The 27,562-nt window shown below is 43.8% G+C and overlaps 1 protein-coding gene across 2 annotated transcripts; it reads left to right on the top strand.

The window, feature by feature from the left end:
- Positions 1–310: 310 nt before the first annotated feature.
- On the top strand, positions 311–25,704 carry CTSB (cathepsin B). Of its 2 annotated transcripts, none has more exons than XM_073625144.1 (10): positions 311–468; positions 6,680–6,821; positions 12,381–12,478; positions 14,857–14,971; positions 17,962–18,080; positions 19,161–19,246; positions 19,332–19,478; positions 20,839–20,955; positions 21,404–21,532; positions 24,556–25,704. In XM_073625144.1, exons 2-10 carry the CDS (start codon positions 6,696–6,698, stop codon positions 24,630–24,632), a joined length of 1,014 nt encoding a protein of 337 aa, XP_073481245.1. In that variant the 5' UTR covers positions 311–468; positions 6,680–6,695; the 3' UTR covers positions 24,633–25,704. The 2 variants fall into 2 exon arrangements, with proteins under 2 accessions (XP_073481245.1, XP_073481246.1); XM_073625145.1 differs by lacking the exon at positions 311–468 and adding an exon at positions 1,546–1,620.
- Positions 25,705–27,562: the final 1,858 nt, after the last annotated feature.

Raw genomic sequence — 27,562 nt, 5'->3', positions numbered from 1 at the left:
ATTTCTAATATTTGCTAAGAGTGTTGCATTATGCATAAGGTTTTTTTTTTTTTTTTCTTTGCATGTCTCTTTTGCCCAAAACAGACTTTTTTTTCTCCAGAAAGTTTTCAAAGTGTGACTTTATTTTGCAAATGTATCCAAATGAGATCTCAATTTGGAATGAAGACAAATAACACGTCCTCCTTGATGGCTAATAAGGCTGGACGATATTTGGCTGTGAATACTTGATGAATCCCTTCCCCCATTGAGAGAAGCTTTTCAGTTCCTCTCTGTTGTTTTGCTCTTTGTCCCCTGTCCCTTTAAATAAAACGTCAGTCTGTGCTGTGCAGGCTGGGGCTTGCTGTGTAATCACAGGTCATGTGAGGAGTCAGGCGGTGGAGGCGGGGCCAAGAGCTGATTATATATAAAAGAGTTACTGGGAATTTCCTGTGTTCATCCCCCACCCTCAGTGTGACTGCAGCAAGCCAGGTGAGAGAGCATTTTATTATATATCATGTGATCAGAGCCATCCCTGTACAGCAAACTACTAGGATCACATTGTATTAGATGGGCTGTGATCAGAGACCTTCCTGTATATTCCACACTAAGATCATCTTGTATGTGTATTCTATGATCAGAGCCATCCCTGCACATCACACACTAGGATCAGTTCCAGTACACACAATACATTGTAACAGTGTGTAAGATCACATTGCATATTTACAAACATTGGGGGGGATCATGTTTTCAGTACATGGGATAAAATGTAACAATATGTATCTATAGCCTCTGGAAGTGTCTGCATTGTGATCTCAGTAGCTGTGGGTTCTGTACAAGCCATCCAGCTCTACTCCTGGGACTTGTAGTACAGCAGCTAATGGCACAAGCTCTGTTTATTTGTATTATCTATTGTTTGTGATCTTGCCAACTGTGGCTTGCTTTTAGACACAATGCAGCTGTTGTGGGACTTCAGATCTGAGCAAGGCATGCTGGGAGCTGTAGTTCCAGTCACTGTAACCATATTAGCCAGAGTTATTTATTTATTGTTTCTTTATGGCATCTAAAAACGTATCTTTATTCAGTTATTTTTTTTTTTTTTTTTTTTTTTTTTTTTTTTTTTTAGATCTTTGGCACTTTTAGCATGCTAATTTTACATTTGCAGTATGACAATTCTGCCATTTGTAGTTTCACAGTAGCTGGAGACCATGGAAGCCAGGCATCTATTATTCTTGTTCAGGGTTTATGTAGTGCCAACTGCTCTTTAAAATATAAAAGAGTGCAATTACAATGCAGGCACAAAATATATAGTGCAATCAATATAAACAAAAAAGAGAGAGGGAGAGGGATTCTATGTTCTCCTAATTTATGGAAGCTTGCAGTCTTAAAAAAAAGTGCACTTAATTGCTAAAAGTTAATCTTTTTGTAATGGGAGCATCCAGGATGTAAATGTAGTCTTATTATATTGAGTTGCACATTTGCAATGTTCTGATGGCTGTGCACTTTTTAACAGATCTTCCTCTTCCTGGTTGGGATTCCCCCCCCCCCACCTCCGCATTGACCTCTGTAGGAAGATATTGGTCACATGCAGGCTGGTGACGTCATTTACAGCAGATCAGCTGTGAGGACAGAACCCCAGAAATAGTGAGCAGACTGGGGACATCACATGTTTACATGGCGGCTGCAGGAAGTACTCCTAGGACTGGGAGTGGCTGGTGCCCTGCACATATGTCCCCCCCCCCCCCCGCCATATGTCTCTGCTATATAGGAGATGGAAATCTCCTCTAGTCCTAACTGGTTGTTTCCAGGGTGGGGGGTTGTCCCTGAAATAAGACTGTTCTCCTATGTAGCAGCTGAGTACATTCAGCTTATCGACAAAAAAAGTCGATCCCGATTGCCCAATAAACAAATCGCTCTGCGTGCAAACACAATGGTTTGGGGTTTGTTTTCTCCTTGACTCTCCCGTTCTTGTCTGGGCAAAGTACAACGTTGTTTAATTTATTTTTGAGCCAGGAGATAATGAGAGCCTAACTCCAACCAAAGTTTTGCGCCCCCCCCCCCCCCTCGCAATTGTTACGTAATAATGTGTTCTTTTAATTCCCAAGTGTAGTTAAGTTCAAATTTTATAGTCTCCAGATCACATTACAATCATAAACCTCCCCTTGTTTATGGGTTTTTATGTATGCGTTCAGAAACCAGGTTATAAAATTCTGAAGAGTGGATTGTCTACACAAGCATCTAAATTGTTTGTTGCTCATACAGGTGTTTAAACATCAAGGAATGGCTTGGATCATCCACTTGCCAGTATGGTTGTCATCAGGGCTGCTGTTAGAAATCACAGGGGCCCCATACAGCCAATGCTTCAGTTATGAATGATCCGTACCGATCACTCGTGTTCATTCAGGAAAGGAAGGGGCTGGTAAATATGACTTAACAGACCCTTCCCCCCACTATCAATCTTGGACCCCTTTCACACTGAGGTGTTTTTGCGGTAAAAATAGCGCCTGTAAACTGCCTCTTCTGCAACCCCAGTGTGAAAGCGCATGCCTGGACAGCAGGGAAACGTATGGTGCACAGGGAGTGCGATTGGAGGGGCAGGCGATTACCGGAACTATCTGTTGTATGGCTATCTGCAGCAGCTGAAAGCCAATGGGAGGGAGAGAAGACCACTTTCAGCTGCTGTAGAGGGCCATACATTGGGTTGGTTCTAGTAATTTCCCCTGCCACACAACCTCCCTGCCCACATCTGATTTCACCCTGCTGCCTTGGCCCCGTACAGTAGGACTGGTGGTATCCCCTTAATGGTCCTGATTTACCATATGGAAACTCCAAACTAGCATGAAAAACTCCCAGTCGATTAGGGGCTTACGGAGGATTCTTCCAGCAAGAATTAACAGATTCTTTTGCAGGTGAGATCACAGGTGTATGTAGGCAGCTGCTTCTCGTATGAGACCATGGCAGAAGCCATAGCTGTTTGCATATATTGGATCTTCACATTATGCCATTAGGGATGCATGAGTGAGCCTCCTGCAATATTACCGCTTCCAGAGCCACTCATGTGTTTTAAATGTAGATTATGGGTCCATTCCTACCTGTGTTGGCGCGATGGTGCATACATATATTTGCGTGTTTTATTTAGGGCAGCCCATTCATTTTTAATGGGCTGCCCAATGCGACAATCGCAGTAGTGCAAGCACCCTTTTTATTGCACTTTGCCAACTTTTGCAATTTTGTACATGCATCAGCAGTTGGTTTGAGGGGGCAGCATACTAGAAGACCCCTCAGTCTGTTGAGAACTACAAGCCGTCTGCCACAGTGGAAGATGGGACTTGTAGTTTATTTGGTCACAGAATGAGGTGGCTCTGTGGGCGGGACCCCACGCAGATGTGCCCATTTTAAAATGGCTGCAGGGGAGAGTCCCCCCGCCCACTAAATCATAGAGTGCATGCTTGAGTGTAAGTATCCCTTGCGGCACTCTGCTGGTCAGAGCTTTCTGATCTCCCTGCCTGCAGGTTGAAAGTGCTTCCATGCTTCTCTAAACAGAGCTTCTCAGTGGGAGGTCTTTCCCATCTTCCCACCAGCACAGTGAAAGAAGCATGGAAGCGCTTATCTTGCAAACCTCCAAACTTCAGAGCCTGAGAACGAGGGACACCTCATGGAGGCTGTGTCCTGCAGTGTGCTGTGTCAAAGTTGGTGGGGCCAAACTTAACGGGGGGGGGGGGGCGCATGGATTAAATTAAACCCACCAGCACTGACCTATTTAACGGCTTGCCGTCCAGACGTTGCAGTCATACTGCGGAATGTTGGCTCGGCTGCACAAATAGGTGTACGTCGGGCTCGTACACTTTCTGTGGGTGTGCGTATGCCGATTGACCAGTGGGGGAGCCAATCGGTGGGTACAGTGGACTCTGTCTGCCAACTGCCCACAATGGTTCCCTGCACAGACAGAATGGGGATCTGCCAAAGTAAGCAAAGCAGATCTGTGTTCTGTCAGGGGATGATACAGATCTGTTTTTTCTGCTATGCAGGAAGACTGATCTGTGTCCCAGGCAGCCCTTACAGTTAGTGAACACATTTAACCCCTTGATTGCCCCTGATAACCTCTTCCCTGCCAGTGCCATTAATACAATATCAGTGCATATTTTTATCACTGTCACTGGTTCCCCAAAGTGTCAGATGTCTGTCCTGTCTGCTGCAATTTCAGTCTTGCTAAAAATTGCAGCTCACCGCCATTACCTATACAAGCCCCTCCCCCAATAGCCCCCAACGGTTATCTATGCAGTAACTATTCATGGGACTCTCCTCCTGCCTACATGCATGACATGGTACAGAAGTGGGGGATAGCCGAGGCCTCCAGCAGTAGCAGAACTCCCTAGCAGGCATGTACTGGCCATTGGGACTACCGGGAGTTTCCCGGTGGGCTGATGGCTCAGTGGGCTGGTCAGGTGCAGTCCTGGAGCTGCTCCCCACTGACAGTGAGTGATCGCAATTTCACTCCTGTCAGGTGGAGCAGCTTCCGTCACTTGCTGGAGAGAGCATTAGGCTTTCTGCCTTCTCCAGCCTACAGGGGGAGAGACAGCCAGCAAACTTCCTTCCTCTCTCCGCTATCCGCTTATCAATTATCACATGACTGGAGAGAGGAACAAGAAGCTGCCTTCAAAACTGTGAGTACATGTGGGAGGGGGAAGAGAGGGAGGACACTCTGATGTGAAGGGGGCTGCTGGTGTGGAAACCCAAATTTAAAGTGGGATGGTCATGATGAAGTCCAGGGCCAAATTTTTGTCCCAGTCCTGCTCCCTAGACTCATCCAAAGGGCGTCCCAAGCTAAACGGTACCCAAGCACAGAGTTCAGTCAGTTTTTTACAAGGTTAGTCTCTGGATTTTCAGACTAGATGCAGCGCTGCTTCATTTTGAATTCCCCGCCAACAGACACACAAGCACTGGCTATATATGGGGTGGTGGTGGGGGGGGTTGTATTGAGGGTGGACATGATGCGGGCAGGGAGTGGAGCAGATCCATTCACGGGGGGGGGGAGCTGCGCTGCCCGGCTCACAACTCTGCCTTGACAGCTGCAGCCATCTGCCAGTGCTCCCCTGCAAGACAGAGCTAATAAGCACGGGGCGACTAGGGTGGCTATTGAAAATTTGAATAGTGTGGAAGGATTAGAACCTCCTAGTCAGGTTTGAGTTCTGTTTTGAGATTCTTTGTTCTGATGTGATATTGGCAAGTGACACTTGGTTTCTGTGACAACTGTGGGGTGGGGGGGGGTGGGGTGTTGGCTTTAGGAATCATAGGTAAATGGGTTTGTAGAATAAAAACTTAAGTAGTGAATGTCCAGGTATCAATATGCTTTAGCCAGAATTTTGGTAACACACATGACCGTTAGCATTTGTCACCTGACATCAGAGGACGTGACAGGCTATGGTTTTGCTACATTGGCACATTTGTTTTGCGGTCTCCCCATGACTAAGTTATTGCATTATGTGTTCCCTCTGTGCTGTGCCGCCTCCTGTAAATTATATAAAAGTTGATATATCAGCATTTTTGTTATGTGCAGAAAAACCTTAGTAACTTGGTGAGTTGGGACAAAAAAGCATTATTTTTATTTTTAATAGTTATATGCACCTGGCTCCTAATGTCCTTGTATGAACTGATAATATGCCTTTTTCTGGACTGAAATAGCCAGTAATGCTGTTGGCTTTGCCAATTTGTCTTTTTGATAAACTACAGAATTTCTCTACTCGTCTCCATTCGTGGGGGAGGGGGGGGGGGTGTTCTGTAGTCAGAGATAAGAATTAGGAGGGCTAATTAGACTCCTTGCAATACCAGCATTGGTAGTATAAAATTGATTTGCATACTGGCATTAAGAACTCCAGCCTAGATGTTTAACTAGTAGTTTTCTTCCTGTAGTTGCTGCAAAAGAACTGGGACCCTGTTGCCTGTTCAGAGGATTTTGACCTATTTCCAGTCCCAGTAGCACACTGATTAACTTGGATTCCAGTGTAGAGGGTTTTTTTGTTTTTGTTTTTGTTTTTTTTTTTTTTTTGTTTTTTTGTTTGTTTTTTTTTTTTTTTTTTTTGTTCCAGTTGATCAAAAATGCAAGTAAGAGGATTGAGGGGGGGGAAGGATACCAAAGGAGGACAGCTTTCTGAATCTTATCCCAGTGGTATTAATAGGCCCTTTAGCAGCAGCCTCAAAAATGGAACTGATGGAGAAGGAACGGCCCAGTAAATTTTTCCCCCGAAGAGCAGTCGTGGTCCTTCTGTAGTTTACCTCCTGGCATTCTTCAAAACCTTGAACTACAGGTGAAAGGTCCTACCTCTGGTTCAGCCTGTACAGGCACATTTCCTCAAGCCCAAACCCAAGTATCTGTAAGCTCTGTGATGGATGGTATTAGAGCTAAGTGGGCCCTAAATGACCAAGCAAGTTATAAAATGGGATGAAATCTTAGCAGTATTGGATAGCTATATCTTGGTGCAGGCATTTCAGTAATAAAAAAAAAAACAAAAAAAAAAAAAAAAAAAAACTGGTGGTCGCGGGTGTTTTTTGTATGGTATAAACTTGCATAACATTTTAAAGTTCATACCATTTGGGTAGTCAAAGGATTAAACAGTTGGTTGCAAGGGGAACTTTTTCAGGTTGGCCAAACTATATCTCCATTTGGTCTTCAACACTTGTAGATAACTCCTTTTTCTACCTACAGGGTGAATCAAGAAACCATGTGGATACCGGTGGCCCTCCTCTGCTTCCTGGCCTCTCTGGCCAGCTCCCGAAATGTACCTGCCTTTGCTCCACTGTCCAAGGAGATGGTCAACTACATCAACAAGTTGAACACTACGTGGAAGGTGAGTAGGAACGTAGACTGGTCAGGAACATGAATGATTATAAATCAGAATTTCAGAATTCTATGCTTGATGGAAGCTGAAACCTGATTTGATGGCTGTAGTCTTGTACTGCTATGCCTGTTGAATGAGAAGGGGAAAGATGAGAATTTTTTTTTTTGCTTTTGCCCAGAAATGGGGTCATTTGGTATAAGTAGCTACTGAGTTAGTCTAGCTCTTGTAAATGCTATGAACACTACTAGTAACTGTTTTTTAATACAACTGGGTATGTAGTGTGGCCATGCTCCTAAGAATGAGGTGATGGTGGGCTTGTCAAATTGCATCACAGTGCATAGTAATCCTAGAATAAAACATGTATTCAGTAAAAGTTCCTTTACTTCAATATTGTGTTTTTAGTAATCTGAGGTATGGCTGCAGCACTGGCCTTTTTAAAGGTGTGACACCCCCCCCCCCCCCCCCCCCCAGCACTGTCATGTAATCCTTCACAACCAACCTAGTGAGTCAATGGGACTGGAATAAATATGTAAGTCAGGTATTCAAACACTAATTATTCAGTGTAATGAGGCAAGGATAAAAGCATTGGAACAAAATTCAGGACCAATAATGCTACACTAATGGATTCCAGGTTATAATACATTTGAGGCTTCTGCTTTGCTTTCCGGTCAGACCCTCCCTTATATCCTGCCACCTGCCAGGCCTAAAAGGCCACTTTATGACACTAGACTGAATCAAGGCAAAAGCTTTAGCAGCTGTAAGTCTGGAATCTGCCTCAGAACTGCATGGCTGCAAGCTTTGGCCAGTGGAGAGGTGAGAAGCCTTTGTCATGATACAAACCTGGTGGGGAGATCAAATGTTCTTAAAGTGGGAGTAAACTCCTGTGTGTAGGTAAGTCTGAGGCTTGCCTATATGTACATTAGCTGCAGCCAGTGACGTCACTGTTACATGTGCTCTGAAGGAACAGCATACCCATGCCATTTGTTCAGAGCTGTGCTGTAAGCAGGGACTTCTGTGTGCGTGGCCACGCATATTACCTATGCCCATGAACCCAGAAGGAAGACCAGTGACATTGGGAGGGCCTTCAGCGGTGACAGTGTGCCTTACCTGTCGTGTAGAAAAAAACTCGCTGAATGGGGATGGGTGAATCTGCCTAGGTTCAATTTGCCAATGATTTGTCATTATGTTTAAAATTTGAACCCAAACTTGGCTGCAAATTCTATTGACACCTATGGGGGTGAAACTAAGTAAATTCTGGTCCTTTTTAAGGCTTAGGCAGACTTTGGGGGGGGGGGGGGGCAACATTAAAAACCTGTTTAAATGCATTGTAATAGTTAAAAAGGCCATGCAGCACATTAGGGTTAAAAAAAAAAAAATCTGGGTTTTTTTATTTTGAGTTTAACGTATATTTAGTTTTTAACATAGAACTGAACTCGGTGGAGGTTTTCTATGTTGCAGGGAAAACTTTAAAATTTAAATAGTGCCTAAACCGTACCCTGAAGATAACTCCTGAAAATGACTTTGCACTTCTGGTGTTTGTGCACCTAATGGCTGTATATCTGAATTCACTGCTACCTATGACTGCTAGTCTCAGAAGATTTGGGGATGTCACTACTGTACTGCTCACTGTCTGCCTTGCTGATGGCTGACATGCAGCCATAAAAGCCCTTCCTCTACCAAGATGGCTGACACCACCACACCACTCGTTAATGGGGAAATATCACTACAAGGAGACCACAGGCAATGAAGGTGACTGGGTCCTTTGTCCTCTGCTTGCCTTTTTGGGCACAGCTTCCAGAGTTAAGTTCTCTTGGACTGGCCATAAATGTACAGATGTCAAGATTTCACATATAGGCAATCTTTTCCTGCTCTCTGCAGGGCTGAGGTTTTCTCAAAATGGCTCAGCCACAGTCTAAGAACGTCCCCTTATTGAAAAGGGAAGGATTGGCCAGGTCACATAGATCTTCATCAATAAATGGCCTTGTGTTTTCTCAAGTGTTAATGTCTGTCTGACATTGACTGCGGAGTGGAATTGGACTGTTTATAACCAATGCTCATTAGGGTGGGGTGTTTTTATTTTTTTTTTTTTTTTTTTTTTTTTTTTTTTTTTTTTTTTCCTTCCTCCTCTGCAAAGCTACAGCTAGCTCTTTGTGGTTGCTAGTTTTTGATTTCAGTTTTTGTTTGACAACATACCTATGTATGTCAGTTCAGGGAAAATGGCTCATGACTTTCTGGCCCAACTGGTTGGGTTGGAAAAATTACCATATTTATCGGCGTATAACACACACTCATTTTTAAGAGGAAAGTTTCAGGAAAATAATTTTAAATGAGGGACTTTGAAGCAAAATAAGGATCGGTGCCCATCTCCAGCCTCACCGTTGCCATCAATGCAGCAGCCTAGAGGGGACAGGGAGTGGGATGAGCGCTGACAGATGCATACAGTGAGAATCTCCTATGATAGACAGAACAGTGGTCAAATGGCAGCCCAGGAGACTGGACTTCCTATTACAGAGGCTGCCAAGTAATCAGGAGATTCTCACTGTGTAACCTGATGGCACTATGTGGCATTCAATAAAAATACTAAGGGCTGGTTCACACTACTGTGGTGTCACTCATCACATGTGAGTCACACTGCTGTACAAATCGCATGTGATGTCTGTGCAATGCGGATTCAGCCATATTGAATGGCTGAATTTGCATCGTATTTGGACCAAACTCATGCAGGACCCTTTTCTTGGTCTGCACCAGAATCAAATTGCTTGGGTGTTCACACCTATGCAATCAGATTCCTGTCCTAATTGACAGTTTGCACTGTGATATGCAAACTGATCTGGGAGTGTCAATACAAAGTTAACACCCCCAGAAGTTCGCATAGGGCAGTGTGAACTGCTCGTTGGGAGACATGTGATGCAGGAACTGTACTGGATTTGCAGGGTTCCTGAATCGCTGCAGTGAGAACCGAGCCATAGTGTCTTCTGCCCCTCTTCAAATCACTCAACCCCCCCCCCCCCCCACCACCACCACAGTAGTATTATCTGCCATCCCCCTCCTCCACAGCAGTGTCCTCTGCTTCCTCACATCACCCCCCCCCCCGTAATATACTATGCCCCCCACTGTAGTGTCGTCTGCCCTCCACACATGCAGTTCTGACCCCACCCAACAGTGTCCTGTGTCTTTTGCCTCCCATAGCAGTGTCCTCTGCAGCCCCCTACACCCACACAATACTTCTCTGCCCCCCCTTCCCCTGCATAGCACTATCCTGTTTCCCATGTCACTCACAGCTGTAGGTAGCTCTCTCCTACCTTACAGTTTCTGTACATCAGAGTTGAGAGGCTGCTGAATGGAGCGTGGCACTGGGGCTGGTTTAGTTGACTTGTGTTAAGCTGGTTGCTAGGACCACCTATCAACCAATCATCTGCTAGTTAACTTGCAAAGGTAACTAAAGCGGCTCCTGCCCTCCATCCAGCGCAGCTTTGCCTCTCTCTCCTCTCTGCTAGTGAAGGGAGAGCAATGTTGGCAGAACCTGGGGGAAGCATTGGCACAGCCCTGATTTGAGATCGACCTGTTGACTTCCCACCATCGACTGGTAGCTCGTGATCAACTGGTTACCAGCACTATAGGATTGTAATGGACATGGCACACCACCTTTGGGTTCTCCAAGGAGAGAATGTTGGGCCCTGTTCTGAGCCTGCCTGTTCAGGCAGACTGAAACCAGGACACATGATTCAAAACCCAGACTGTCCAGGTGAATCCTGGACAGGTGGCAACCCTAGCTGTTTGGCTGGAAATTTTCAGGTGGGCTCCTTTGACAAATGTTTGAAAAATTGACTGAGTGGGAGGGTATCAGTTCAAACTCTAAACTAACTTGGTTGGTGGTTCTATGTTGCAATGTATGGCTGAGAGGGTAGGATGACTTGTGCTGTTGCTTCATAGAGTACATGTAGTCCGTGTTGATGCTCTAGGACAAAGTATTGGCACGACCACCAGGTGAAGGTAGGGGAAAGTCTGATAGAAAATGTATGCAGCCTGTGTTTTGTTCTTGGGTTTAGATGCACTGTTCAGAGATACTTTAACTTGCTGGCAAATCATGTACCTAGTATGTCATTTGACATCGTGTGGTTAAACCAGGGTGATGCCTTTAGAGCTGACAGTCAACTCTCCTGTAATAACAGTAGTGGCTATCCAAAAATGAATACAACAGTGTAAAAATAAATAAATAAAAAACCCTTTTTAAAATGCCCTGTGCTAGTGTGCAAAAAAAAATTTGCAAAACCCACCAGTTCTCTAGGTCCTCTGCTTTAAGAAGTTTGGGGATTCTAACTAATTTTGTAGCAAAAATCTGATTTGCACATGAAAACAAAGTGCCAGAAAATATTTGGCCTTAAAGTGGTTAAACTGTCCCCTAATCTCAATGCAGAGGCTATGGTTGGAGCAGGGCCCTCCAACTATATGAAGCTGCAAGGTAAATACTTGACAGCATAAGGGCCAGAACAGGGGTTATAAACGGGTGTGGGGGTTTTTTTTTTTTTTTTTTTTTTTTTTTTTGCACTTAAAAGGGCTGAATGAAGTTTGATGTAGGAATTCTGCACAAACTATATAAGAGCCTTTGTGGCCTCTTACCCTAGGATATAATTTTTTTTTTTTTTTTTTTTGTATATCCAGTTCTTGTTCTATTAGCGCCCTTCATTCTACAACAGTGGTCATCAACCCTGTCCTCAGGAACCACTAACAGGCCAGGTTTTATGTATTACATTGGGGAGATGCAGACTAGAATACTGCAATCACTGAGCAGCAAATGATATCACCTGTCATGTATTTCAGTTATCTTGCAAACCTGGCCTGTTAGTGGGCCCTGGTGACAGGGTTGATGACCACTGTTCTACATTACTTAGAAAGTAACATTTGAGACCTCAGCCACTCACCGCAAATAAAGAACTGTAGATAAATTTGTTAATATATCCAACCCCCCCCCCCCCCAAAAAAAATCGGCTTACCAGTCCTTAGATCAAGGGTGTCCAACCTGCAGCCCACTGGCCACATGTGGCCCAACACACAATATGGACCTAATGTGTTTGGGAGGGGTTGGGATTTTTTTTTTTTTTTTTTCTCTCTCCCTGTTAAACCTGTGAATAACACATCCTGTCCTTTCGGAAAACACTTGTCCATTCCACTATTTGTAGAGGGAACCGTTCTTGTCACCCTGGAACAGAAATACACAATCTGCATCACATGGGGTTCTGGGTAATAAGTTTTTACAGAACATATTGGTGTTCAATTTTCAAGGATGCAGCATTTCTGGCAAGATCATTTCCTGGCCCTGGTGGGGCATTTCCTGTATTTGCTATAATTTTGCTTGGCCTGAAAGGAATGGCAACCTGCAGTAGAATTACACTTTAGATCTTGGGTTTGGATGACCTTAAGTCTGTCCTGAGGGGCTTCATTGGTTAGTCCTGGCACTCAGAATTTAGCAAGTATAAAATGGGTCTATGTTCAGCAATTTATAAACAAAACTTTGATTGTGTTCAATGTTGCTTGCATCCTAAGGTGAGACTTCTTGTCTTTTTGTAGGCAGGACACAACTTTGCAGAAACGGATATGAAACATGTGCAGAAGATGTGTGGGACCATCATTGAACATAAGCATAAACATAAAAAACTGCCAGTCAGGTGAGATGTGTCCTATAACCAGGTACTGTAAGTTCTTGCTTTAAAATCAAATCTGTATGATTGTAGAATAAGACCATAAAGGGGTTAACGTCTCTTTAGAGGGCTGAAAACTGCCAGATGAGATGTTCTATATCTGTGCTGTAACCATATAGCTACAGTACACGGCTCACATTTTTGTAAATTTTATCTTTTCATGTGACAACACTGAAGAAATTACACTTTGCTACAATGTAAAGTAGTGAGTGTACAGCTTTTATAACAGTGTAAATTTGCTGTTCCCTCAAAATAACTCCACACAGCTATTAATGTTTAAACCACTGGCAACAAAAGTGATTACACTACTAAGTGAAAATGTCCAAATTGGGCTCAATTAGCCATTTTTCCCTCACTGGTGTCATGTGACTCGTTGGTGTTACAAGGTTTCAGGTGTGAATAGGAGCAGGTGTGTTAAATTTGGTGTTACCGCTCTCTCATACTGGTCACTGGAAGTTCAACATGGCACCTCATGGCAAAACTCTGAGGATCTGAAAAAAATGATTGATCTACATAAAGATGGCATAGGCTATAAGATTGCCTAGACCTTGAAACTCGGCGGCAGCATGTTGTCCAAGACCATACAGTGGTTTAAGGACAGGTTCCACACAGAATAGGCCTCGCCATGGTCGACCAAAGAAATTGAGTGCATGTACTCAGCGTCATATCCAGAGGTTCTTTGGGAGATGGACGTATGAGTGCTGTAAAGTTTGAAGGGGTGGGGGGTCAGCCTGTCAGTGCTCGGACCATACGATGCATCAAATTGGTCTGCATGGCTTTCATCCCAGAAGGAAGCCTCTTCTAAAGATTATGCACAAGAGAGCCCACAAACAGTTTGCTAAGGACATGGATTACTGGAACCATGTCCTGTGGTCTGAGACCTAGATTGTTTTTGGTTCAGATGATGTCAAGTCTGTGTGTACGTGGCAGCAACCAGGTGAGGCGTACAAAGACAAGTGTGTCTTGCCTACAGTCAAGCATGGTGGTGGGAGAGTCATGGTCTGGGGCTGCATGAGCGCTGCCAGCACTGGTGAGCCTTAGTTTATTAAGGGAATCATGATGAAGCAGAGCATGATTCCTTCCCCCAAGCATGTCTCCAGACCTAAACCCTATTGAGCATCTGGAGTGCAAGGTCTCTAACATCCACCAGCTCTGTGATGTCATTGTGGAAGAGGACTCCAGTGGCAACCCATGAAACTGGTGACCTCCATGCCCAAGAAGGGTTAAGGCAGTGATGGAAAAATGGTGACCACACAATATTGACACTTTGTGGCCAATTTGAACATTTTCACTTAGGGGTGTACCTTTTTTGTTGCCAGCGGTTTAGACATTAATGGCTGTTTTTTGGGTTCAGCAAGTTTTCACTTGCACAAGCTGTAAACTCCCTACTTTACATTGTAGCAAAGGCATTACTTCAGTGTTGTCACATGAAAAGATATAATACATTTACAAAAAATGTGAGGTGTAATCACTTTTGTGGGATACTGTAAACCAGTATTATATTTAAAAAGGCGGACCTGATAAGACCATCTGTTCACACCTATAAAGCGGTGGATTTTTTATTTTATTTTTTGTGTTCATGTTAAACCAGCTATTTAAATAAGACTCTAAAAATGAATCCTGAGAACTATTTCAGGAGTGACCTGAAAGCTGGCATTTTCCCTAATCATGTGCTAAACCTTTTTCTGGTCAACTGAGTAGCTAGCAGTCAGTGCAGGAGGTGGGTCAGCTCTCGTTCGTTTGCATATTGGCCTCTTGGGTGCTTGAAGCTGTTTGAAAGTTCTTGTTGGAACCTCCCACCTGTCTACAATTTTTACTGCTGCCCCTCCCCAGCAACACATCCATTCACAGAGGACTAGGCAAATAGCTGGTACTTCCAGGTATGGATGAGCATGTAAACTTTTTTTTTTTTTTTTTTTTTTTTTTTTTTAACCGTGCTGGCCCTTGGGTCTATGGCCCAGCACTGTCAGATGCAGATAGATGCCCTTGGTCCTTTTCCTACTAGAAGAACTTGGAGATTGCACAGGACTTTTTTCCTTGCACCTGGTTTCTTTGTGGAGTAAAGGGGAGGGAGCATTAAAGGCAACCTGTTTTTGCCCCACATGAACTAAGCACAGATCATCTTTAAACTTTTCCTGCTTCTGTTTGTTTTCTGAAATAATACACAGGAGGTTCTTGCAGAGCTTGGATGAATTGATAAAAAAAACTTGGTAGTTTTTCATAAAATAGACTATCCTGTGAGAATCAAAGCTTGTACGCCCTTGAATTTTCTTTGCTTTATTTTGTCTGTTTTGTCTTAAGGTTATTTTGTTCTAATGGGTCCTAATGACTTTTCCCTACTTCAGGTACACCTTTTCTGACCGTATGGTCCTACCAGACCAGTTTGACTCTCGGAAAGCCTGGCCAAACTGCCCAACTATTGGGGAAGTTAGAGACCAGGGCTCATGTGGCTCTTGCTGGGTAGGTACTTGTAGAAATGTTATACATCACTTTGGGCTTTTTATTTTTTTTTATTTTTTTTTTAGTCAGTTGATTGGTCATAATGGGGGAGCCAGTAACTTGATCAATTCTTTGCTGTAGTACTCTACTACTTCTGTCATGTTATAGCCCCTTGTGTATATAGAGTGGCTTAAATTATACTGGACCCCAAGCAGTCTTCAATTCATGAGCTTGCTGCCCACACTGAAGCAGATGCACAATTGTTAAACCGATCTTCTGGTGACTGTAGTGATGCCTTTTTTATTAAGGTCTAGACCAGGGGTTTCAAACTGGTGGCCCTCCAGCTGTTGCAAAATGAGTCCCATGAGGCATTACAAGGTTGCCGGTTACACACATGACTCCCACAGGCAGAGGAATGATGGGACTTGTAGTTTTGCAACAGCTGGAGGGCTACCAGTTTGAGACCCCTGGTCTAAAACCTGTTCATAAGAGGTGATTTTGCATCTTTTGGCTTTATGTGGTTGGAAGACGCTAAACCTAGTAAGCTGTAATGATGCAGGATATGCTTGTTGCCCTCTTCTGATTCGTAGTTCTGCAGTTATCAAAGATTTAACAAACATCCAAGGATATATTTTTAAACTCAAGGGTGCAAATAAGGGAAGTTCATTGGATTTACATGCACTTTAACATCAATCCTGCCTACAGCTCACCTGAAGTTACGATTGCCGATTTGCATCTGCCAACTATGTAGTATGTGGGCCTGCCTGATTACAAACTGAATTGATAGGCCCTCACTTTTTGTGAATCTACAGTTGTGATTGCACAATTGTATGATCAGCTTAAGTCCAGGATAAAGTGCTGCTTTGTTTGTTGTTTTTCAAAACCAGTCCTAGTACACTCCATATTTCCCCACACGGGCTGAAAACTTCCACAGTAGAAAATGTACCTAATCGCTAAACATAATGCTAATATTGAAAAATGTAATCAGTTGAGTGGTAAGGGCAGAAAATTCTCAAGTTGTCGCCTGAAGGTTGCAACTAATGAGGGTAGAAGACTAGAAAGGGAAAACCACTTACTCAACCATCTTGGGCATCTGTTGGAGAGCCAAAACTGGCCAGGTGCAGTGATGGAAAGGAATCAATCCAAGGTTCTTGGATTTTGAGGGAGTGGGAGTCCTTTAACCACTGCATTATTGGGCCTTTTCTGCCCAGGCCAATTTTCAGCTTTTAGTGCTGTTGCAGTTTGACAATTGTGTGGTCATGCAACACTGTACTCCATTATCTTCACTGCTTTGCACTGGTGCGGTGGTACTTAACCATGTAAGCAGTGTGCTGACAGTCTTGCTGGGTATCGGCAATCCTTTCCTCCCAGACACAGCATGTGAGACTGCTGATAATGTTGAGTCTGTTTACATGAGATCAGCTGTGATTGGACACACCTGATCACATGATTAAGGGCTGCTGTGTTTTTCCCTTTACCCTGATCTGTGATCGGCAGTGTCTGCCAGGGTTCTGAGAATAGAAATGGTCTCTAATCCTAATGTAAAAACAAATCAAGAGAACACCGTTTGAAAATGTGAACAAAGGAAGGAAAAATAAAACCTCCAGAAAGTCAAAGCAACAGTATCCATTCCTCATGAAAATTGATACTATATTGTGTAGTCTGAGCCCTCCACCTTTATGTGCGCACACACAGCTTCTTGCAGGTTATAGGAGTTCTATCAAAGCATGGAGATGGATCCCTAATCACAGGGTCGCTTGTGGCACCTCCAATAAGGCTATAATCTCCCTCACTCTGGTTAAAGTGCACCTTTCAATCCAACTTCTAAAGAGTCAGCCCAAAGTCCTTTTTGAGACTTGGCAACTTGACTCCTGGAGCCACCTGAAAATGCTTCTCCAGGGTGAGAATTTTCTGGCCATTGAGATGTCTTTATTAGCTAGTGGGACAGATTATGCTGAAGGAATGTATCCCTCCAAAAGCACACCAGTTGCACACCGAAGTAATGGCCAAAATTTTCTTTTCAACACTGCCATGCTCACAGCTGCCTATAAAGTGCTCCTGTGGTTGTACTGGGTACCTGTCCAGATAGCCCATGCTAATCCCAGATCTAGAAATGGTTTAGGAATTGTGGCCAGCGAGGGAACATCCTACAGATTTGGTGGTCATGCCCATGGCTTACAGGTTTCTGGTCCAGAGTCTTTGGGTCTTTATTACATTGCCCAAAAAAACACCACCTAGCATCCCATTTTATTTTTGTCTGCCAAGCAGACCATTGCTCAGACCTGAAACTTGCTGTTCCTTTCCAAGGAGTGTAAGACCTATGAGCTGATCTCCTTGAGAACATCTAATCAGACAACCTACATCTAGGTGGGCAGTGTTTGTGCTGACACTCAGGGCTGGTGCAAGGATTTTTGACGCCCTAGGCGAAAACACTGATTGCCGCCCCCTGGCTTCACACCTGATCCCCCCCCCCTCTGCTTGCTGCAGAGCAAGTAGGAACACCAGTGGCCGGGTGCCCTGGAAAGCAGTGCGCCTTAAGCGGCTGCCTAGTTTGCCTAGCAGTAGCAGCGGCCCTGCTGACCGTTGCTACACTGTGCTGGAGCCAGTGCCAGCGCTGGGTATGTGTTCATGTGCCATTCATAAGGATGTTCTGTAAGCAGACTAATAGTAAACCAGTGGTACTTCACTATTGGAGGCTTGTTTATTCTCTTTATGGGTTTTAAAGTGTTTGCATTTTTATACCATTTGTTTTTCTATACACAAGTGTTTGCCTTTATTTCTAGTTTAAACTCAATGGATTGTTTACAATAACTTAAGCAGTTGATTAGCTGGGTAGCAAAATGTCACTTCCAAGCTGGGGCACTTGGAGACTATGAACAAACTCAGTAGTTTTTGTACTAGGTTTTTTGTTTATACATTTGGAGTGGAAAGGAGCTGCAAACTTCTTAATCCCAAAATTTGGTCAGATTTAAGGGTCTTACAGAGGTCTGAACCAAATTCTCTAATTTTAGGCTTTTGGGGCTGCGGAAGCAATTTCAGACCGAACTTGTGTGCACTCAAAGGGAAAGGTGAATGTGGAGATATCTGCTGAGGATCTGCTTTCCTGCTGTGGCTCGGAGTGTGGAGCGGGGTAAGTCTTCAGTGGGAGCTCTAATAAACTATTGCATAGCATCTTTATTGATCTCAGCTGGTTTTATGCCAGCTATGGAGGATATTAATCTCTAATCTCGCATTGACACCCATGACATAGCCAGGTTTCTTCATTTGTATTCTTAAGCTACCTCATCCTCCCATCATAACATCCAATAAAACAATTTCTTCATATTAGAATATTTGAATTAGCAATTTGGGAAGTATGCTGCCTTTGCCTATTGAAAATACTACTCTCATGGCATTATGTCAAGATCAAGGGAGAGTTGCTGTTGTGGGCTCTTCCCTGTTCCCATAATTTACATAATCAAGTACTTGGTGAAAGACTTTTTTTGGTACATTTTCCTTGCTCATGTCTTCCACACCATATTTAAGTACACTTTCTATTGTTGCACAAGGCGATTTCAAATCTTTTGTTCAAAAGTGAACTTGCAAAATCACAGCACAACAATCCCACCAAGATTTTGGAAGAAAATGTTTTTCAAATGTATCGAGACTTTTTAATACAAAAAAATGCTTGTCCATATATTTACTTTCGTTCAGTTTAAGGGAACAAATGTTTGTAAGTTTTATGAATGGTAATTTTTTGGGGTTATTACAAAATATTCCATATCAATATGCCATTTAATGGACAGGAGGCACTTTAAGAGGGGATGGCGTTAAACCATGTAAAATGGAGTTTAGGGCCAAGAAGGAGTCTTTGTTCATAGAATTTTCACAAGCAAGTGGCATTCTGAGTATGGACCCTTCCATAGTAAATGGCTTTCAAAGGTAAACTTGCAGTACCCTAGTAATCCTTCATGCATTTGATGTTTGGGGTAGATGGATAGATTTCCTTAACTCTTGAGCAGGGTAAGCATGTTTGAGTTGGCCCAAGCCATGGTATGTAGTGTCTAGATTACTGGCGCTCCCTCAAATGTGTTCTAACCTGAGGACAGATGAGTTTTATAAAATCAGAACCTGAATTTTGAAGGAATTGAACCTTTAGTGGGGGTTGTATCCAGCTCTATAGAAAGCCTATTTTAACAATGTGTTACTGAGCATTTTTTCATTGCTTCAGCTGTAATGGTGGATATCCATCTGGAGCCTGGAAATACTGGACTGAGACAGGTCTTGTGTCTGGGGGACTGTATGACTCCCATATTGGTGAGTGTTTTGCTGTTATGGCATATTCTATAGACCTTTTGATCATGGGAGCTGACTAATGTGAAATTCACATCTCCCTCTTCAGGTTGCAGGCCATATACTATACCTCCCTGCGAGCACCACGTCAATGGCTCCCGCCCATCCTGTAAGGGAGAGCATGGAGACACTCCAGAATGTGTGAAGAAATGTGAGCCTGGCTATGGACCAGACTATAGTTCTGATAAACACTTGGGTAAGTGGACTTTAGCATCCTGACTGCATAGCTGATCCTGGATATAGTGATGTCAAAAGGGGAATCTGGCCTTTACAATGGGATTTGTGACTATTGGCTGCAATAACTGCTTCCCATTAGCTAGCTTATCCAGACTGGGTGAAGTCCCCCCCCCCCCCCCTTTGCATACCCATATTTGTGGCTCCCCTGCTGCTCTGTTCAGCTGTTTGTGGGAAAACCTACTTTAAACTTCATGTTATGGGAAAGTGTATGACTTCATGGGATTGCTTGGTATCTGGTGAAAGATCTGGCACTGTAGTGGGTTTTTTTTTTTTTTTCTAACCTTATAAACGTCTAAAAGTCCATCCAGTTCAATCTGTCTTTATTCTTTTAACACTTTCACTTCTGAGTAAGACCGCTAAAGGTTTTTTTACTTGGATCCTAGTACCACTTACGATGGGAGGTCCACACTTTCACTGCTCTTGATCCCTTGGTTTAAACCTCCTTTCTTCTAACCTCTAATGGCTGTGTATCCTCTTCAGAGACCTTCCCATAAGCCAATTACTAGCCGCGGTATTACTGCGGTATAGCCGCGCTGTCCCATTGATTTCAATGGGCAGGAGCGGTGAATACACCGCTCCTTCCCCGCTCCAAAGAAGCGGCTCGCAGGACTTTTTTTACCGTCCTGTGAGCGCACCACTTCAGTGTGAAAGCCCTCGGGCTTTCACACTGAACAAACAGCGGAGGCTGTTATAGGGGCGGTTTTCAGGCGCTATTTTTAGCGCAATACCGCCTGAAAACCGCTCCAGTGTGAAAGGGGCTTAAGAGTGAAAATCTAATCAATCCTCAAAGCTGAGGTTCTCCCTCCCACTTTATTTTAATTCAACATCTTTCTGGAGGATTGGTGACTGACGCTGAACTGCATATTCAAGATGAGGCTGAACCAGTGTCAAGGGGTAGAATTGATCTCTGAAATGTGTGCCTTTTTTAATGCATAAATATTCTGCAAGCACCCCCAGATCCTTTCCATCAAATTCTCCCCTGTGTTTTTGGCACCCAAGTGCATAACTTTACAATTCTCAATATTAAACCTCATCTGCTACATAGCTGCCTGATGTCTTTTATCAAGGTCTTCATTGTACATTTTTAGGCTTCCATGTAGTCCATTACATTTGATGCAAAAAAAAAAAAAAAATTGGTGTGAAGCTGCTGTGTAACCCTTCTAGAAGATGAGCAGATTGACACCCCCCCAACCTATTCAAATGATAGGCTCTCATTGGTTCTGTGGGGCCTGTTCTGTCATACAGGCAGTATTGCCACCTTGGTGACTTGCCAGAGAGATGTATGTTCTCTTACAGCTTCTTTCTTTTAAATTTCATAGGTGTGGATGCCTACAGTGTCGACAATGACCAACAGGAGATCATGGCTGAGATTTACAAGAATGGCCCAGTAGAGGGTGCCTTCACAGTGTATGAAGACTTCCCTAATTACAAATCTGGTAAGAGTCTGACATTCATGACTTCTGTAAAGCGTCTTTATGTGGCTCAAGACAGCTTTGTTGTGGCAGCCTGTACTTCTATACCTGTTCTATGCTCCTATGAGTGATTCTACACATGAGGATGTCTTAAAGCAAAAAAACAGAGGGCCACCGAGGACAAATAACCATTATACTGCACTTGTGTTGGTAGGCCTGCACTTGCACCTATAGACAGACTTAAAATACAACATCTGAACACAATTTTTCTAGATTTAGAGTAGGAAGTTTGGTTTTGTTTGACAGCATTTTTTATTCTTTAGCAATTAAAGCTGTCACCAGAATTTTTTGAGAATACTTGTTTAGAAACTTGTGGTGTTTTGAAAGGTGCACCAAAATGTATGGAAAGTTGCCTTAATCTGTATTTTAGCCAAATGTCCATAGATTGATGCAGTACTCTGTTCTGTTCTAGGTGTCTACCAGCACACAACTGGAGAGGAAGTTGGTGGCCATGCTATTAAAGTAATTGGCTGGGGAGTAGAAAGCGGAACTCCATACTGGCTTTGTGTCAACTCCTGGAACACAGACTGGGGTGATAACGGTATGTCTGGTTGTATTTCTCCATGATGTGAGGTCACATGATCAAGGCAGATTGCTTTTGCTGACAGGATTGCACCACTGTAGCTACTGAAGTGTAGCCATGGGCAACACGTCTATTTAGGTTCTGACTCAGATTGTTAACGATTTATCCCTTGTGAGACCTCTCTGCCTGGCCTGTATAAGATATAATCACTGAGGACAATCCTCATCAGATAGTTTGAACTTGCCAAATACTGATTCCATCCACAAAGGTGCTTTTATTCTGAACATCAGGTTACAGCAGATGACAGGATACAAACAGATGAATAGGTTGCATAGTTGCCAACATCGTAAAAACACTTTTTTGGCTGTAGGCGAAGTCTTATTCTAATTAGGGGCGGAGCATGCATTTGTAGGCGTGACATAGCAAAAGAAAAATGTGGTGTGCCTGGAAAAATGGGCATAGTTTACATGAAATGGTGTGGTCTGAGATGAATGAGGGAAGGAAAGAGGGATGGGGGGACAGCAGGCCCAGATCCTACACCACAATAGAAATGTGTATTCCAGAGTTTAATAAATCGGCAGATAAAGATACTCCAAACACCTGGTGTTGGCGCTTCAATCATCCCAGCACCATGGTGGTTGTGGTGTCAGGATGATTGAAGCACATTACCATTACATTGTAATATAGAATGAAATCATTCAACTTGCCATAAGCCAGAATCGGTGGGACCCTTGTCGCTTGCCATCAGGTGCCCCCAGCAGGGTCTGCCTTCTACCACTCCCAGCAGCTCCTACCCCAGTGTCCCCCAACATGCAGGCAGCATGGCATAAAGCGGGATCAGAGCAGCAGTGATGCTTACAGCCCTGCCCACTCATTCCTCACTGGAGAAACATAGCAGCTCGAGTCCAACAGCGTGCATGTGCTGAGATGATCCGCCTATTAGCATAGTGTCATGACAGTGTCATGATGGGGGGATGACAGAGCGGCCTGGGGGCGGGACAAAACTATTTTCAGGATATGGGTCGGATTTTCCGGATTGTCCCGGCAAATTTGTGATTATTGGCAAGTATGAGGTTGTAGTATTTATGCCGTCAAGATATTATCTGTAGCTTACAATGCAGAATACATGTGGCTTGTAGATGCATCCATGGCACAGGAAGTACAATCACAGGAAGAAGGCTGGAGCATTGCATACAAAGGAAGTATGTTATAACATAAGGGAAAGAACATAAACAAGTTCATTACCACAAAAGGTCACTAGATGGCAGCATGTGAACTAAATATAAGTCCATAGAAAATGGTTAACTAACAATCTATATAAATTCTATGCTCCCTTGGGGCAGCACAGTTGTAATGGCAGGTGGCCTGTCCCCCTTTCCCCTCCTTGTAGTAGTTAGATTCTTTTTCAGTTGAATTGCGTGCTGACTTCCTAGAAAGATCACTTTCAGCTGCAGTTAAAACTAAATTTCACTTGGGTTTGTTAACATGGCAAGGTAGTCCTACAAGTCTAACCACTTCCGGACCGCCGCACGCCCATATACATCCTTACTTTGACGGGGGATATTGTTATGGCAGCAGCTGGCTGCCATAACCCCTGTATCCTCTTGTTTAGCCAGTGGTCCGGTTTCTGATAAGAGTGGTCTTGATTCACCGCAAGAATACTTTTATTGGTGGCGGGAGAGGGGGGGACCCCCCCTCCTGCCGCTCTGTTGCCCTCCACCGCTTAATGGATCCGTCGGCAGTGGCGGAGGCGATCGGATCTTCACCCTGGCTGGGCATGGAGACGAGTGAGGGGAAGATGGCCCCCCACGTCTCATAACATTGCAGGGCAGCAGCGACGTCAAGTCCCTTCCGCCCACAGCTCTTGAAGGGCCATTTTTAAAAAATTTTTTTGAATAGATTTTTATTTTATTGCATTTAAGTGTAAATATGAGATCTGAGGTCTTTTTGACCCCCAGATCTCATTAAGGAGGTCCTGTCGTGTGTGGTGGGTTTTTTTTTTTTTTTTTTTTTTTTTTTTTTTTTTTTACACTAAAAGTAAAATAAGAGGAGAATTTTAAACGCACAGAGCTCGCATGCAGAAGCTAACGCATACGTGAGTAGCACCTGCATATGAAAACAGTGTTCAAACCACACGTGAGGTATTGCTGCGATCAGTAGAATGAGAGCAATAATTGTAGCCCTAGACCTACTCTAAATTAAAACATGAAACCTGTTTTTTCAAAAAAAGTGTCAAAATAAAGTTATAATTAACAAAAAAAAGAATTTTAGCGCCGCTGTCCCAGTGTGCTTGCATGCAGAAGCGAACGCATACGTAAGTCCCGTCCACATATGAAAACTGTGTTCAAACCATACATGTGAGGTATCGCCGTGAACATTGGAGCGAGAGCAATCATTTTGTCACTAGACCTCCTCTGTAACTCAACATGTAACCAGTAAAAAAATTTCAAGCGTCACCTATGGGGATTTTTAAGTACCGAACATTGGCGCCATTCCATGAGCGTGTGCAATTTTGAAGGGTGACATGTTGGGTATCTATTTACTCGGCGTAACTTCATCTTTCACAATATTCAAAAACATTGGGCTAACTTAACTTTTTTTTTTTAACACAAAACTGTTTTCCCCCAAAAAAAAGCGTTCGGAAAATTCCTGCGTAAATACCGTGTGAGATAAAGTTGCAACAACCACCATTGTATTCTCAAGGGTCTTTGCTAAAACAACATATATGTTTGGGGGTTCTATGTAATTTTCTAGCAAAAAATGATTTTTACATGTAGGAGAGGAATGTCAGAATTGGCCTGGTAGGGAAGTGGTTAAAAACTTGGGCCCTCTACTATGTAAATTCTGTTCACCTCCTACCAAATGAGGTTTGACAAGCTAATAGTCACCAGGCCAAAGACTATGGAAGATGGTTGCCAATTTTCAAAGCTCTGATTTTTGAGCTTACCCATACAGTAACAAAGTTCGTATTTTGTGTACTTTGCTATGTTCTCATTAAATTTTTTTTTTTTTTTTTTATATTTTTTTTCTACTTCTGCCAGGTTACTTCAAAATTCTGCGTGGACAAGATCATTGTGGAATAGAGTCTGATATAGTTGCTGGAGTTCCCAAAGAATAATCTTCTATCCTGGTCCCGCTTCCATCAGATCTCCAAGCTTGAGTTGGTTTTTACTCAACTTTAGCAGAAACCACTGTTTTAATTGCATCATTTTTTTAATGGGACTTTTTTTTTATCTGAAAGCACAAAATGGAATTTATGGCTCTAATTGTGTAGGAGAGAGTCTTACTGACTCAACTGGGTCATCTTCTCACCAAACAAGCTTCCAGAACAATTAAGATGCCAACTTAACCAGTGCTAGTATTCAGGGTTCTAGCATACTGGCAACAGATGCCACTTTTTTTATGTGCAGTGCTGCTCCAAAACTTTGAATTTTTTTTTTTTGCACTGCAACTTTTTTTATTGTGAAATCTTATTTCAGCCCCCCCGCCCTTTTAATCCACCTGCCTGAAGAAACTAAAGTAGAACACCTTTCTTTTGACTTGTATTGTAAAGGAGGTCCATGACATGGCAGTCATTGGTTCTACCAACTTCCCTATCAAACTAAATCTGTTGCCTCTGTACAGAGCTTAGAAACCAAATTGCTGTGTGGAAAGTGGAAGCAGGTAGTATAGCCCCTTAGCAGTTGCCAAGTTCCACCAACAGTCTTTAGGTATTGTACACTTGCTTTGTCTTTTTGTCTATGAAACACTCGCTTAGCCTTCCATGGGTCTAATGTTCCATGCCAAATAGTAAAAATGGCTTCTCAGTGGAAATGGCAGTTTTAAGGCAGACAGGGGTCTAGATGGGGTACAGCAACAATGTGCAACCTAATGGTGGTCTATTTCATACATAACACAGACCTGGCAGTATAAAGTGACAAAATAGATGATATTTTTAAACCTGTTTGATCTATTTGAAAGCAAGAAGCCTGATTGGGATACAGTTTGTGTATTGTGCACAAGTTCTAATAATGGAAGAGTCTGTGCAATAACCCGACTGGTGTCCTATTGTGTAATTTTAGTTCTGCCTTTACTACAGATTATTGAGCAAGCTGATTGCATTACTGACCAGATTATAGGGGTGGATTTTATTTTTTGTTTAATCTTAATGTAACTTTTGTTTGCCAATAAAATGCCTTGTCTTCCTTTAACTGTCTTTGTTGTGTGCATGACTACATAATTCCTTAAAGACCCTGTAAGCCTTTTCAAATAACTTTTTCTAATGCAAGACTGTTGTAGTAAAAGGTATTGTACTCCTCTCCAGTGTCTTCTACCTCCCTCAGTTAGTGCTGAAGCCTTCATCAGTCTTTGATACTTCTGAGAGTATTTTGTTGCCTTTATCCCCCTTGCACTTCCCACATTAATTCCTTTATTCCCCCCCCCATATGTCTCTACATGGCTCAGCAGAGTAGGGTAAAAGGAAGGAGCGAGTGTAGGGGGGGGGGGAGGAGGAGAGAGAGACACAGGCATCAAATGACTTGTGCCTCCTACCGTCTTCTGTTTAAGGACTGTCTGTTCAAATCATCTGGGAGTGTTGGTTACCTTTCTCACCCTTTCAATTTTATTTTTTTGACTGTTAAGGTTTTTAAAATAAACACATCTGCCCTTTTTGGCAACTTTACTGTATTAACCTGCCATCCTGCTTTTCTTGAACATCAACACCTACTGAAGGACAATCTACCTAATGGTATTAGCACTTCTCCATAGTCTAGTATGACAAATATGTACGTAAGTGACTATACTCCAATGCAGGTACATATACATTATACATATCTATAAATCAGGGTTTTTGATGAATGTTTAACCTGACACATTTGCATAAATGTAAAACCAATTGGATACAGTGGGGATAGGTGGAAGCCTGTTATGGTTTTAAATGCTGGGCAGGCCTGCTCTCAACCAGCAATAAAGAGGAGGCCCTACATGACTGAGTTTGCAGTCTAGTAGGTTTAGAGGCCTACGTTATTGAACGGTAGCAGGGTGTGGTTGGGTGGGACAGGGCAGGATCATTGGGGGTCTAGTAAGAAGTGGATGTTGACTGAGGGTAGGTCAGTTTGGTCAGCCGAGGAGAAACTTGGAGCCCTTGTGCAGGTCTGTGATGTAGGGCCCCTCACCATGGTGGACATTGAGAGCATGCTCTCGCAGATCAGCAGCAGTGGCGAATGGCCCCCAGTGGCTGGAGTCCCAATTGACAGACATGCTGTAGGGGGTCAGGGCAGGTTCCTGCTACACCACCCCTGCCCCCGGTCACAGGCTAGGAGGTCTCGGCCTCCTGTGTTCCTCAGTCTGGTCATGCGCGTGCTGACCTGTCCCCGGGAGTGGCCAGGACACCTTCTGGAAGAAGATGAGGTTGCCGGTGTGCAGCTACTGTGTCACCGCCCCGGTTCTGTACCAGAGGACAGCAGCTGCGACCAGGGCTGCCAGGCAGTGTGCACGGCATGGAAGGAGAGGGCTGAGTGAACAACCCTCCCTGGATGCTGCTGCTCCCTGTGAGGATGACAGGTCTGGGGGGGGGGGGGGGAGATTTCTACATCAGAGGCTGGAGAGGTGTCCCAGGGGGAGAGAGGCTGCTACGGGAGCTCAGCAGGGATTCGGAGGCACAGCTGTGTGGCTTCATACCGGGTCAGCCTGGTAAGTCTGTTGGTACCTTCTGTTATCCCCACTGTTGCTAGCTCTGTGTTGCCCTCTGTTCAGCTGTGCTTCTGTGGGTGGTCCCCTGGCTGCAGCAGGGCTTGCTGGGCAAGAGGGAGTTAATGGCGCAGGTGCTGCAGACCTGGTTGGCGGGGGTATCTTCTCAGGTAGGGTTGCCTGTGTCCGCCTGGATGACTTTGGGTGGCCAGAGTACATCCATTGCAGGAATTCTGCAGCCCCTGCCAGGACTCCCTTTCAAGGTGACTGGGGGTGCCTCTCCAACTGTGGGCAGAGAAACGGGCCCTGCTGTGGCTTCATCAGAAGGCACACATGACTGCATTGGCATCCAAGAAGGTGGATGGGGCCTCCAGAGTGTCT

This window comes from Aquarana catesbeiana, linkage group LG04 (assembly GCF_042186555.1).
Source record: "Aquarana catesbeiana isolate 2022-GZ linkage group LG04, ASM4218655v1, whole genome shotgun sequence".
Taxonomy (NCBI): domain Eukaryota; kingdom Metazoa; phylum Chordata; class Amphibia; order Anura; family Ranidae; genus Aquarana; species Aquarana catesbeiana.
Note: the sequence above shows the minus strand (reverse complement) of the source record. Positions and strands in the feature narration are given on the sequence as shown.